Consider the following 14189-nt stretch of genomic DNA (forward strand, 5'->3'; position numbering starts at 1 on the left):
ACTAAGATGTGGGCTATCAATTACAGGAATGACAGCAATTTTAATGTGCCTAGAGAAAGCAAGTCGAACTGGGTTTTAGCACTATAACAGGCTCAACTTTATGCTTTGAACTTGGTAAACGTCCTGAAAAACATTAGCTGAGATTTTCTTCCAGGAGATGACTGCAGAAGAATTAACACACCTTGTTGGAACATTAGCACTCCTCATATAATACGAATGTAATTTTACAGGTAGGAAAACACTCAGAAATCAAACAATTTGTTCAAGACTATGATTTTGTAAAGTAATAAAAAACACTGATGAAACAACCCTAGCAGATACTGGCTTTATGTCACCAACTCTGGTATTTTCCCATACTTCTCTCCTCTGTCTCATATGTTTATTTACATTTTTCATGAGTACATAAACCTGAAAACACTGTATTAGTTTCACAGCCAAGCCTTCACCCAGTCACTACACCCAAGATAAGATGCTCTTCTTACCTGTGTGAGAACTTGTGGCCCATTGCAACCCACTCCTTTTCTATTAGAACCTTAATTTGCAAAACAGAGATTTAAAAAAGAGCATTACTTTGTTTAGAAAGAGCAAAATGAAGCCTTTGATGCTAAACTCTAAAAAGCTTACAACCAATGCTACCTGCTGACCCTACTGTTATGAGTATATCCATAGAAGTCAAGGAAAATAGTAATAGTGATTTATAGGTTAGTCATCCACAGCTACCAGTACAATGTCACTGCTGGAACAGAAGTTACTTCAAGCAAGTCCAGTACTATTTGGAGGGAGTTTCTATGTTTTTAAAATCATAATATGTAAATACTGAGTTAAAAGAATTAACAGCTTAATATTACACTACGTACTACTTAATTCAGAAAAGAGTATCATAACATTCAGCAAAATATATCAGCAACTGGAATTCAACAAATGTTTAACACAAATCGGAATATAAGAACTACAACCGTGTACTGAGCTCAGGATGAAATCAGAGAAACTATTAGTTTTAGTTTCTATCTTAAATAGAATGACTGTGCTATATATAAGAAATTAAAAAGCAAGCAGTATTTTCCTTGAACACACATCTCATAAGGAACCAAATGACTGATGCTGAATCCATTATTACTTGCCTTGTTGCATTATCTTTAAAGATAAATTCCTGATATCATCATTCAGAGACTTAAAAGAACGAAAGGAAAGCAGAAATTCAGAGTACTCTGAACACTGAAGTTACATTCTTTTCAAATTTTTCCATTCTTTACACTTCTGTTGCATTCATTTAGGAACCACCACTGTCAAAGGATTTGTGGATATTTGCTCAGAGGACAGACAAGCATTTGCCTGTTTTAGTTACTGTTCCTGTTCCTAATCAAAATCACGTCTCTTAGTTCATACATAATTGTCCAGAGCTCAGCCAAAGGCCAGGCAGATGTTTCACATGTAATTTTAACTGTTAAAAGATTTCAGTATAATCCAGAAGCAAAAATAATAATAATAAAAATAGCACGGAATACAAGGAAACAGTCCTAGCAGTGCAACACACTGGAAGAGGCAAATTTGCCTTGTTCTGATTTCAGGGTTTCTTTTAAGGAACTCTTCCGAGAAAGAGCAGCAGTCTCTCTTTTGCGTGTTTAACAAAAAGAGATGAACGCAAAGATAGCATCACAGATTACACTGTATTTATGCAGTGATGGCTTCAAACAAGAAAAAGCCTGCAGTAGAAGCAAACAGCCAAATTCATGTGTAATGGATTTAAAAAGGTCTCAAGTGATGCACAGATTTTACATGATATACAGGTTATATGCTGCCCTGTGCACAAGAATGAGTTCACCCAATTTTAAATCCCAGCAGATAACAGACCATTCACTTTAAGGCTTAAATAACAAGCTGCTCCACCACTTTTTTGTGGATTGATGCCAGAATTGCATCCTCTACTCTCTCATCTCTTGCTCAAATGTCTCATTAGTGGCTCTCATGTGGACATTCAAGGAAACAAAGATTTGGGAATTGTAAATCAACTGCTGGTGTTTTGTGCCCAAGCAGTTCAGAGCAATTAAAGCTTGTTCATAGAATCAAAGCTGGTTTTATATAGGTCACCTACCGTTTGTTCCAAGAAATGGCCTAAAACACTTAATTAGGGCCTGTTCACATTTCAAATGCAGGAAGTACTTATTCTTGAAATTCTAACACTCATGTTCTTACTTACCATGAAGCCTTTACAAGTCCTATAAAATGGATCCAAGAGGAGACTAGCCAGTGAGCAGACCTGGGCTGTGCGATCCCACCCATCAGAGCAGTGGACTAACACGCTAGCTTTTTCATCTTTCACAGCCTGTGAAGGAGACACCAGACAGAACAGTTCAGTAGCTTTCTAGGTTGGTTACTGTAATTAAATGCTATGCTTTCATCTGTGTTTACCTGACTGGCCTAAAATCCAAGGAGAAAATTTGTCATTTCTCACCTGAACCATGGAAATGCACCATTTCTGGGCACACAGCCATCAACCCACAGGAAACCCCAACTAGAATAAAATGCTGTAGCACGCCTTGTCAGCAACACAGACTGTCAAGAAAAACACCCTCTGATCTCAAAATGCTCAGTCTTCTGAAAGGCCAGGAATTCTCAGTCCCCTCCTCTGAGGAAGAACTTGGTGGATGAATAAAGAATAGTAATTGGATGCACAGGGACTAGGAACTTCTCAAGGAAAATTAGAAGAGCTCATCCCAACATCTCACATATGGATCACCTTCTTTCCCTTGTACCCATGGCAGAAGAGAAACACAGAGTAGCTTCCTGCTTGCTACATGGGAAAATTTGAAGAGAGAACAGACAACACCTACAGGTCACCACTTTTGCCACATGTTGCCTGCATGCCCTTTACTATTACTGAAGAGCCATGTGCCTTAGTGACTTTTCTCCTTTTGTCTGACCTGCAAAGCCACAAGCTCTGCAGAAATGAGGACTGCGTTGAATAAACAAAATTAGCAGTCCCTGCATCACACAGAACCAGGAGAAAATAAACTGGTCTAAACAATCCCTCATTTAAAGCAGAGCAGTTCAATAACTAAGGAGCAGAAGGTTACAAGTTGTTTGCACTAGTAAATATGTGTTATATAGAGACATTTCTAAAGGTCATTTACTCACATTCTGTGATTTTATTTGTTTCAAATGAGTTCTAATAAAGCCTAGATAACTGCTTGTTACAATACAGTGAACTGGACAATGTCCCAATCCCTACAGCATTTCCTTCAGTCACAGAAAGTGTCTAGGAGAGCACCAGCTGGGTAACCCACTCGATGTTCTCCAACTGCAGGCTTGTTTTTGAGAGCTGAGGCCAGCCTGAACAGCAAAGCTTTCCCACCTTCTCTCCAGAAACAACTTCACAGCCTTGGAGCAGTCCCTAACAGACAAGTACATATTTTTTAATTCACCTGCAAGTTGGAGTACAGTTTTTACCTTCGCAAGAAAGACACCTGCATCCATCACAGCCTTAATGTGCCGTAACCAACCTGAGTTCTCCAGCCCAGTGAGGAAATCACTCATTGAGGGGGACTTCATTTCACACACTAAGAAACAAACAAAGGAATTAACTGATACTCCATTAACAATATCTCTTTCTTTTTCCCACCTCCTCATTATCCCTTCACAGCAACAGAGTTTGGTAGATCCTAAAAGCTAACACTGCCACATTTTTTAACCATCAACAGCAATATCCTGTCTAAAGGACACAGGAACTACACAAAATACTTAAATACACAAACCAGCAATTTTTAGCTATGAGAGAACCTGAGGATCTGAAAATATCCTCCTCCTTTTTTTTAAACGGTAGCTCATTATTTTTTCAGCTTTTTTCAACAAAGGAAGTGTTTAGTGATCTGTTACTTCACTGTAAATCACCACTGCACACACATCTAAGAACCACTAGCATGCAGTCACCATCACAAAGATCTGAAGGAGAGTGCTACTTTAGAGAAAGAAATAACACGTCTAACCTAGAATGCAACTCAAGACGCTATGTTAACTCAGCATATTACTTATAGTAATACAGTTCAATAGCACGTAAGCATCAGTGAGAGATTTTATCACCATCAAAGAAGAATATGGGAGTAAGCAAGTATTTATTCTGCCTCTTCTTCCACCACAAAATAAATCTGCCAGGAACAGGCAATTGAGGACTTAGACTTGTGACCAGGCCAATCTCTTGGTCACGTGAATAGCCTCATTTTTCTCCAAGGTCATCACAGATCCTGCAGTGCTACCTGGCCAGGCATTTGTAGCATCAATTGTTCAACTATTTTGAAGCAATATGACCATTATGCTGGTTACTAAAATATTAAACTCATATTTTGAATGACTTGTATTACATTTTAGAAAACTAAGCACAGGGACCAAGCAGAATGACTTGCAGCATCCTCTCTGCCCTGCTCTGCAGTCTTTGTCAGCACAAGGATGCTAATAGTGCTGGAAACCACCTAGCAGAGTATGATGGTTTGATCCAAGCTGCACCATCACCTTTAATGGAACTTCTACAAATTACATTAGTGAAAATATGGACCCGATTCACCTCTTGATCTCCACTGGCTCAGGTAAGTATTTCTTCTGCCCTGCTTTGCATTTTCCCCCTAAGATCACAATCCTGAAGTAGCTTAATTACCTGAGCTATTCTGCATTTTCATATATTTTAATGTATTAAAAGGAAGTTCAGTTAAAGATATCAGAAATAGATGAAAAATAAGAACTATGTACATATGAGATTAAAGTCTTTCGAAGATCAGGCCAAAATTTTATTTCAAATCAGAAATACTGTTTAACACTGAAACTAAATGTAGCAAACCCCAGAAAAGTATTTCCTCAACAACGTATGTTAGTTTTCTTTCAATAGCTCACAAAGTAACCATGATGAGACTATCTTAATGGTAACATGTAATATTTCTATAGCCTTTTTCTTTTAATTTGGCACATTTAAGAAATTAATATTTTATGTAACTAGCAAAATTAAGGAATGTTTTTAGTATTAGTTGCTATTTTTGAACCACTATAAAACTAAGCACAATAATAAAATGTCCAGCAGGAAAGCATGTTAACAAAATTAATACTTTCAGCCACTTCAATACAGCAAACCGAGATACTGACTTCGCTCATCTGCTTCCATCACAACACCCAAGTCCACATGCACTTGTGCATGTAGGAGCTATATATTTAGCAAAAGGTTCTGTCCAAAAGTAGCCATGGGTAATGAAGACAGGCCACTTGCACAGACCGTACGTACCTTCCAGGAGTTTCTGCAAGCTGTTCCGCATCACATGGATGTTTTCTATACCAATAAATTTAAAGCGAATATTATCATAATTATCTTCATTCTCATAACCCTTCCCAGCAGCTCGGTTTGCCATGGCATTTAACTGTCAAATTCAAGGGAACAGGAAGAGGAAAGAAAAGAGAGAAAATTACAACAAACAATATGCAGAAATAAATAAGACTGTTTTGCAAGTTCTTCTTCTTTTAAAATCTCCCAGAAAATATACTGAACGAAGTTGTTACTCAGACATACTTCCCCACCTCCCAGACATTACTTCCAGCTGTTTCACTAAAATTATGCCAATATCTCCAGTCCATTAGTCATATGCAGAGACTCATTAAGTCCCTGGAGAGAATTTCTTAGGGTAGACAGTATCAAAACCATGCCCAATTTCAGAATACTGCTGTCAACAAAACAGGTAGAGAGACATTGAGTCTGCCTTAACTGTGAAGCTATATAAAAAGATTCAGACAGAAGCACATGAAAGTAAAACTAGGAAAGCCATTTTTACGAGTAACATACATACATGGTGGTATAGAAATAGTAAGAGAATTCCAAAGCTTTTCACAGACATACATGCACAGATGAAATAAAGCCACCTGAGGGAAACATAGAAATATTAAAGTTGAGCAGAAAGAATACAGCAACCAACTGGAACTGCAGAAAAGAAGTAGAAAAGCTGCCAGCTGCTCTAACAATTACCCAAAATAGTTCAAGAGCTACCATGAAATCCTCAGCACTGACCGAAAAAAAGAGCACCTTAACCCCCCACATATTAATTTGGGAAAAGGAGTGATTTGCCTCCATAGAGAGGAGAGAAAGAAGAGTCAGATAAGGTATATACATCTTTAGAACAATTAAATAACCCTAGTGCTTCAGTTCTACCATTCAGACGTTCTATTAGAAGGAGAAACAACCAATTTTAAATTCTCCCTTTTTTGCCAAATACTTTAGAACAAAATTGCCATCAATTGCAGGTTTCACTCGAACATCTATGATACTGAAAGCTATCTGTACCAAAAGAACATGCAGTGATTGCTATAAACATACATATAATTACAGAATAGGTTATCTCTCTGAAATGTCATAATGCAAAAAGCCAGAACACATCTTGGAACAACAGGTGAAACATTCCCTGTTTTCCCAAAAAGTTTTTCCCTTCTTGCACTTGTCATAATTTAACCACAACTGTAGTTTCTATAAAATAGTATCTGAACAGCAAAGCAAGTTCTCAGAAAGCTCAATTTTAAAATAATCAAAGCACTTTAAAATCTTTATATTGAAATAATTGTGTACTATGAAAATTCTTGTTTTAATTTGCTTATACTCCCAATCAATATGCTTACAAAACAATCATTTGAATTTGTTTCTGAATTCAGTTCCTCAAGATGACAGTCATTAGAGATTTCATTTTGCAAATGTTTCTTCAATATCCTCTTAAACACCTCAGCAACAAAGTTCTAGCCCCAAATAGTGGCTATGGACAGAGGAGCTGAATTGTATTAAACTCCAAGCTGCACATCATGAGAACATTAGTGTTATTTTTACAAAGGCAAAAAAAATGGAGGAATTGCTTTTCTCAATTGTTACTGACTTCATACAGCCCCACTTCTTCCCAGGTCTGCTGATAAAAGCACTTCAGCCTCATGGAACTGAATCCTAAGGCTTCTCTCCAATGCAACATATTAAGGACACAGCTCTCTGCAGGAAAATGCTTCACTGTCTCAGCCAGCTTCAAGACTGCCAGTTGCTTCAGGTCATCCTTAACACAAACCTCAACCCAGAATACTCCGGGAGCATGAGCATTCTTAACAGTACTTAACATTGCCGTTTTATTATGCACAAGTATTCGTCACAGTAAGACACCGAACCAGGAGCCTGATACCGAATTCCTGACTCAGGACTGACACGATTTAACCTAATGCAGCATAAGAAAACATTAGCAGAGTTGTGCAGGAACGAACTGAAAATAGCATTACTAATTCAGACGCAAGCTTTAAAAGTAGCCACAAACCCCATGAAGATACCTTTGGCCTTGTGTCTACAACATACATGAAGGGGCTCCCAGGGTTGGCTTCTCTGATCGCCTGCAGCATTTGTTCATCCTCCAGACAGCGCGCACTGAACCCAGAGAGAGGCTGGCTACAACGACATATGGCAGCCTGCAACACACAACAGCTCACATTTTTCTGCTTTCAGATTGTCTCTACTGCACTGCCCCAAAGAACAAGAATTTGTTGTGTCCTCCGTTTCACTGAAGAACTGCTACTTAAATGGACACACAGGAATACTACCAGAATATTTCTCAAAGCTACAAGCTTGGCAATCTTAAGAAAGTAGTGAGGCTAAGGAGCCCTGCTACAAACTTCACTGCTATGTTCTCAAACCTACTATGCTCTGCCTGATCAGTATCCCAAATGTTCGCATTTCTCATTTTCTACTTGGTTTCTATTGTCCAAACCATTCTCTTCCACGACTTTGCTTATCAGTTGTTACTGTTCCACACAGAACTGCACTGAGTATGCTTTAGGGAAATTTCAGTAGCTGACAGCAAAACTCCATACAGTTGCCCAGGTCAAGGCACGCTTCCTCAGGAAAACAACAATTCGACTGTGACAGCATTTTCCTGACATCTGCATCCAAAACACTGCTGAGACAGCAAAGTTAAAAATTTACATTCTGGTCTTCAGTGGAAAAAAAACCCACTGAAACCTTCTCTTATTCTGAGCTAGTGGGGATTTATTGCAGGGTGGTTCCTCCTCTTCAATATGAAGAAAAATCTAGCTGAGTTAACAAGTACCTTGTTAAAACATTATTCAATATTGCTAAACAGTAGATTAAAAAACCCCACGTAACAAGGTATTGTTGAAAGCTGATTAAAGAAAAAAAATCCAGACAGGAAGCTTGGAAAGTTTGTGCTTTTTGCACAGCTCTGGATGCGTCCCAAGTGTTTGTCCTTAGCTTATTCTGTGACTTAGAACAAACCATTATTAACACTGTTAAGACAACCACAGTTCTCAAACATAAAGTTAATATGCTCTAATAATTATTCTTTCTTTTCACTAAAAGGGAACTGGACAAGAAGGGGAACCCTTACTCCCCCAAAAGACAGCAGACAGTGAACAACTAACATTGTTTTCTTTATACAAGTAAGAAAGCACCGGAATCCGCCCTCTGCTTCTGAACCTTGAACTTCCAATCACCACTGCCTTATTAGCAGCTCTAGGCACCACTATTTCTGGAGGATATGTGTTGCAAACCTAAGTGAAAAGAGAGAAAAGAATTCACATATTAGTACTTAGCAGCTCAAAATTCATCCCTAGCTTATGATCTAGCATTTATAAACAACAGGAATAGATTGTCTGTCATACTGTATCTAATGCAGTCCACATCTAAAATTTTAAGCCATTAAGATGCATTTAGAAAAACAACACAGGAGTAGGTGCAAAATGAAACAATCGATCTTGCAAGTGAACTTAAAAATGGACTGCACAGTACACAATACAATTTAAAAGGAAGTTCTTTAAATCCATAATTTTTATGAAAGCTTCTGATTTGTCACAAAAAGAGAAATTAAGAACGACTATATTTAAAAAGTTCCCTCTAAATCTTACTCAACTTAAAATGAGCTTCCAGCAATCAGGTAACATCCTCGCAGACCAGCTTTATCCTTTTTTCTCAAACAAGTACAGTCTTTTCAGCACGTACTTCACAGATAAGCTATTCTCCAAGTATTGCTTTACTTTAGGCTTGACAATTTTAAAACATAAGGTGGAAACCCTGAGGAAATTACAAAGCACTGGCACTTGGGACTTACATACTAGCAAGTAAAGCTTCAAAGTGATTAATGATTTTAGATGCCCACATTCAGATGCCCTAATCAGCTAATGGAAAAAGCACCTCTCACCTCGTATCTCAATTCGGGCATCCAAAGATAGTCATTTAAAATTACCAGTCACTTCTGACAGCACCGGATTGTATTTCTTCAACCCAAAACGTAACACTGAAAAAAAACTAGTGGGGGAAGGGAGTGGCAAGCAGGGGAAAGAGATTCAAGACTTAGTAATTTCTATCTTCCTCAGAGTTGTTTGCTTTGTCTTTTAGACAGAAAGGTCTGACTGTACACAACATCAGAAGAAATAAAAAGGGAAGTAAGTAAACTTGCTGAAAAACGCTTTCATTTAATGTGGTTTAAATCCAATCCGACTTTACAGAGGAGAATGAAAAAACCAACAGCAGTAGTCAGTTAGGACTGAAATGACCGAGAGCCCTTATTTAGCAGAAGATCCAACCAAGCAAGAAAAAACATGTCTGTTTTCCGTTACTGTTTTTTCCTTCCTTACCTAATCCCTTTCCACTCTGCCTCATTCCCCACCAAGCCAAACTGTTGCCATCTATTTCTCTTCTACACATCTGTCACCAGCCTGGTGGGACAGGGTTTGGAAATACCAAAAGCAGCTAAAGGTAATTCAGGTTTTTTGTAACAGATGGTTTGACATTTCTCTAAAAAAACCCAAAAAAAAGTATCTGGTACTTTGCCAAGGGGGATCAAAACAAACCAAGGTGACTCTGGAGCTCTGTTCTGTTCTTTCATAGCATCATTATCCGCAACTTTGCATCAAGATGATGCTGCTTCGATTAAAACCAACTGAGCTCATTCCTCCCCAGAGACATCACTTATGCAGCAGTAGAAGGACTGCTGTATGTCATTAATAACAAAGAAGAGATACTGCATTAAATGGCTACTTTGGGCAAGAATTACCTCATAGTCTTTATTAACATCCGTTATTTCCCAATAGTCATTTGGAATTCCCATACGCTGGTAATCTACTTTTAAATCAATCAGCTTCCATCCAATTTCCCGGTTCTCTTTAGACGTTTTGGGGTTATAAGAGAAAGCATAAAGTTCTTCAGGTTTCACTGGGAAGAAGAAAGAAAAAAATTAACTACTTAGATACAAAAGACACACGGAGAGGTCAACACTTCTTCCTAAAGGCCACCTTTTGGACAAGCACTGTGCAAGCCAACGAGCTGCAGGTGTACTACAACTGATACAAGGACTGAAAAAATTTATTCAGTCAAGAAAGATCAGGAGACTTAGAAATCATTTACTAAAGAAGCCAAAGGGCTATGCCACTGTACTGCTTAGTTGACTATTTTAATAAGAGCTGTTTTCCTTATGCTTTTGCCTCCTCAAATATCAGAAGCGTGAAGTCTTCTTTTGGCACTTTGTGTAATTCACCACTCTAAGAAAAGTTAAGACTGATTCTCACTTCTTAAAAAAAAAAAGAGTACAGATATTTCAAATTTCTCAACCTCACATTTACAAGTTTTTGTTCGGGGTAGTACTGAGTGCTGACAATTCATATTGAAATCCTCTGAAACTTGCAATACTCAGTTCCCTCATGCAGGGAGATACACTAAAACATTTTGTTAGAATTAATTAAAACTTCAAAATAATAATTTTTCCCAAACAAATGACTTCCTATTGAATTCACTGCAATAGGCATGTTAGACAAGATTTATATCATAAGAATTAAACCATAAATGAAAACATATATTAAAAGGTATATTTTCTGTGAAGAGTTCATAAAACAGCTCTTGCACACCTGTAAGTTCATCGTTCAACAGTGAGTTCTGAGTCGCATGGAAAACTTGATAGATGTCTTGAATATTACTGTCAGCACAACAAAAGCTTCAGGCTGTGTCTGACAAATGGTAATTTCTTCCTCCCTCCATCTCTACCATCCCAATTTCCTTCCCTCTCTTCATAAAATGCAAATCCAACCAATAACTCATTCAGCTGATTCCCAAGGCAGCAAGTGCTCCAGAGACAGAGTGAAACCTGTCAGAGTCTGATAAAGTAGCCAGGTTACCAGACAGGTAACCCATCACTGTCAATCATACATGTGCAAATCATAAATAATTATATGCCAAAAAAACATGAAGGAAGCACACATACAGAAATTTTAAAAACAACAAAAGAGAACTGTTAAAATCCATAAATAGAACAAAAGAAAGAGCTGCAGCATATTACACAAAAACCCACAAGACAAAAGAAACTGATGTAATCCCCTGCAGTGACAGCTCCCACGCTTCAAGACACTATGTAAGTCTCTAATTTTCAAAACTGAGAGAACAGTGACAGCTTTTAAACACAACACCAGAAACTTGCCAGATACAGCATTAGAACTTCAGAACTAAGAAAACTCCAAAGCTCAGAGCACAAGGGAGATGCTGGGAATAGACAAAACCCTTAATATCAATCAAAAAAACCCCAAACTCGGCAAAACCCATTCTATTAGAGTATTTCTATTCAAGTCCTACGGGATGGCCAGCATGAAGCAGACTGGTGCTATCAATTCCCTTCCCTTAGACTAGTGACATAATCACAACATGCAGTTACAGATGGCATCCTTACAATAAAGTCGAACTCCAAATACTGGTTCACTGAAGGAGCACCCCAAAAACAGAAGCTGGCACAGACAGAAGCCGGCACAGACAGAAGCCAGGTAGAAAACTCAGTGGAATGCTGTCCTGCAAGAAGAACTAGGAGCCTGAAGATTCACCCATGGTGGACTAAAAAGCTCAAGCCAGAGGAGACCACACGCTTTTGAGGATGTCTGGCTTACACTCTTAATTTAAGAGTGACTCCAAGTCAGGGCAGCCAGGCTGAAGCACAGGTTTCACAACTGAAAAGACAAACACTGAAGAGTAGCCTAAACATGCTATAGGGGAACAAATGAAAGATGCCAACCTTTAAAGCTTTATTTGTGGGATTCCAGAATTCTGTGAACACCTGGATCAACTGGAAAGGGCAGAACTACACATGGCCAACAGCTACGTCACAGAAATGACTGACAATGGCCAGGTACAGGATCTGACACTCAGCATGAGTGCTACAAGAAAAAAGCCTGAGATGCTGCATACGACCTCAGTGAACTTTGCACGGGTCTTCAGAAGTTCCTCAAGGGAGACCACCTCATTCCCACTGCCCCAAAAGACTTCTTTAGTTTGGAAGCAAATGTCCCAGTTGACAAGGCAGCATTCTACTTACTGAGCTGACCCACACAGATCATCTCTGGTGGTGGAACCTGATTCTGATTTCACATCCTCCCCCTCCTGTACCAACACTGCAAAACCAATAGTCTGGCAGGTGAAGCTCTCTCTGTTGCTCAGATGAGCCTTCCAGCTTAAAGCATTTCAACAATTTGCAAAGCAGACTCCCATCCTAAATACCTGGTTGTGAAAGTTTAAGCAATGAGGCATACACTTCGTGACAGTCACGTTCCTGCCCAATAACAAAGTGAGCCACGTGGAAGTTCTTGCAGTGAATAAGGAGTGGATATCCAGCTGTGGTCAGAGGCAATTTTTCTACAGTTGCAATATGGTGATGCAAAATCTGAAAAACAGGAAATAAACATTTTTCAGAAGCCACTGATAAGGTTGCGAGCAGTAGAAGCAGTACTAAGTTTTTGCAATACTATCAGCTATTTATGGTTACTGCAACTAACCAGCAGCAGAAAGTGAGTTTATTTGTGGTATTTATCAAACAAACACAATAAACATCCAGACTGTGCACCCAAAGGCTAGGTAACTAAGAGCAAGACTGAAAAAAACACAGATATATAAAAATTACTTTTAGAGACTGATGTGCAGCTCAGTTTACCTGGTTTACTTTGCTTTCCCTCCATGCCCATATGCAATATCTTTTGTCATTCACATTTTACTTTAGCATTAATAAAAAAAGCTCATTTCAGTGCTAATTTTGCACTTCTAAAAGCTGTAAATTCAAGTTTGGTGGCTTGATATATTGAGTTTCAGACAGGAAACTAAACAAGTTTCTTACGTTCCTGGAACTAACACTAATTCAGCAAGTGACCTCTATCAAGTCACATTACCATTGTGTTCATTTCCTTTCAAAACAGCTGTTTCTGTTAAGCATTTGGTATCAAAATGCTATAAAAGACCACTATAACTTTGCAATTCACAAACCCACTCATTTTGGATATGAGATATAAAGTAATTTTTATAGTTATGTTTAAACAAACTCCAGGTATCACAACATACCCATGTTTCTTTCCTGACTTCAGCAGAAGCATCTACATAGATAAGATGAGTAGCTGTCAGGTATAATGTCCCATTTGCTGCCTTCCTATTTGTATAACGATCTAGTAATTTCACATTTTCAACCTGCAACATAAAAACAGTATGAAAAAATGAATTTAACTTTGAGTAAATATCTAAGCACCCGTTGAATTGCAATCCTTTAACTTCTAACATACAATTTGGGAAGTAAGACACAAAAATGTAAGAATTAAAGTCTCCCCTGCAACACTAACTCAGCTTTACATTATAAATTCAAATTATTTCTCCAGAAATTAAAGCAAAAAAGGTTAAGCAAACAGTCAAGGTTTAGCACCAGTGTGAGTAACAGGGTTACTGGATTTGTAGCCGTGATGATCACAGTTTATTATTGTGCAAGGTTGCAGAAAAAATAAGGCAGAGAACTGCAAAAGAAAAGACTGTCCATATTCAGTATAATCAAAGTATTGCTCTAAAAGAAACAGTCCTCTCCAGTCTGACTTCCAACTGCTCAGTCACTGTAAAAAAAATTAGTAGCTACTTCTTGTAACACATCCTAGGCATATAAGCGCATTTCATAAACCACACTAAGCTAACTAATAAAAACAGTTTTAAAAAACATCAGTGCAGATATAATAAAATTTTAAATTATTTTACATTATTTGATTTTCTCCTGCTCTATTTGCTTCTTGATGAATGTAGCTGGAATTTTTCTTTCATCATTAAGCAAAAATAATGGAAAAAAATAATTGGAAGGACAATGAAAACAAACAGTTTAAATAATGATAATAATGATAAATTAGTTCTGGGTATT

The 14189-nt window shown here is 38.0% G+C and overlaps 1 protein-coding gene across 5 annotated transcripts in view; it reads right to left on the reverse strand.

Moving 5' to 3' along the window:
- The window catches only part of MTMR8 (myotubularin related protein 8), a 32785-nt gene that overhangs the window by 17194 nt on the left and 1402 nt on the right, over positions 1-14189 (reverse strand). For 4 of the 5 annotated variants that reach the window (XR_012624638.1, XR_012624637.1, XR_012624639.1 and 1 more), the window contains exons 2-11: positions 13361-13483; positions 12530-12692; positions 10053-10210; positions 8422-8550; positions 7343-7452; positions 5817-5889; positions 5261-5393; positions 3448-3557; positions 2198-2323; positions 483-532 (exon numbers count right to left, since the gene is read on the reverse strand). Coding sequence is in view for 2 of the 5 variants with exons in the window: in XM_074835391.1 (XP_074691492.1) it covers positions 483-532; positions 2198-2323; positions 3448-3557; positions 5261-5393; positions 5817-5889; positions 7343-7452; positions 8422-8550; positions 10053-10210; positions 12530-12692; positions 13361-13483 (1175 nt within the window). In the remaining 3 variants the exon portion in view is untranslated. Of the gene's footprint in view, positions 1-482; positions 533-2197; positions 2324-3447; positions 3558-5260; positions 5394-5816; positions 5890-7317; positions 7453-8421; positions 8551-10052; positions 10211-12529; positions 12693-13360; positions 13484-14189 lie in introns of all 5 variants that reach the window. The other variant, XM_074835392.1, reaches the window with a different exon arrangement.

The sequence above is a fragment of the Strix aluco genome, chromosome 10, assembly GCF_031877795.1.
Source record: "Strix aluco isolate bStrAlu1 chromosome 10, bStrAlu1.hap1, whole genome shotgun sequence".
In the NCBI taxonomy this organism is placed as follows: domain Eukaryota; kingdom Metazoa; phylum Chordata; class Aves; order Strigiformes; family Strigidae; genus Strix; species Strix aluco.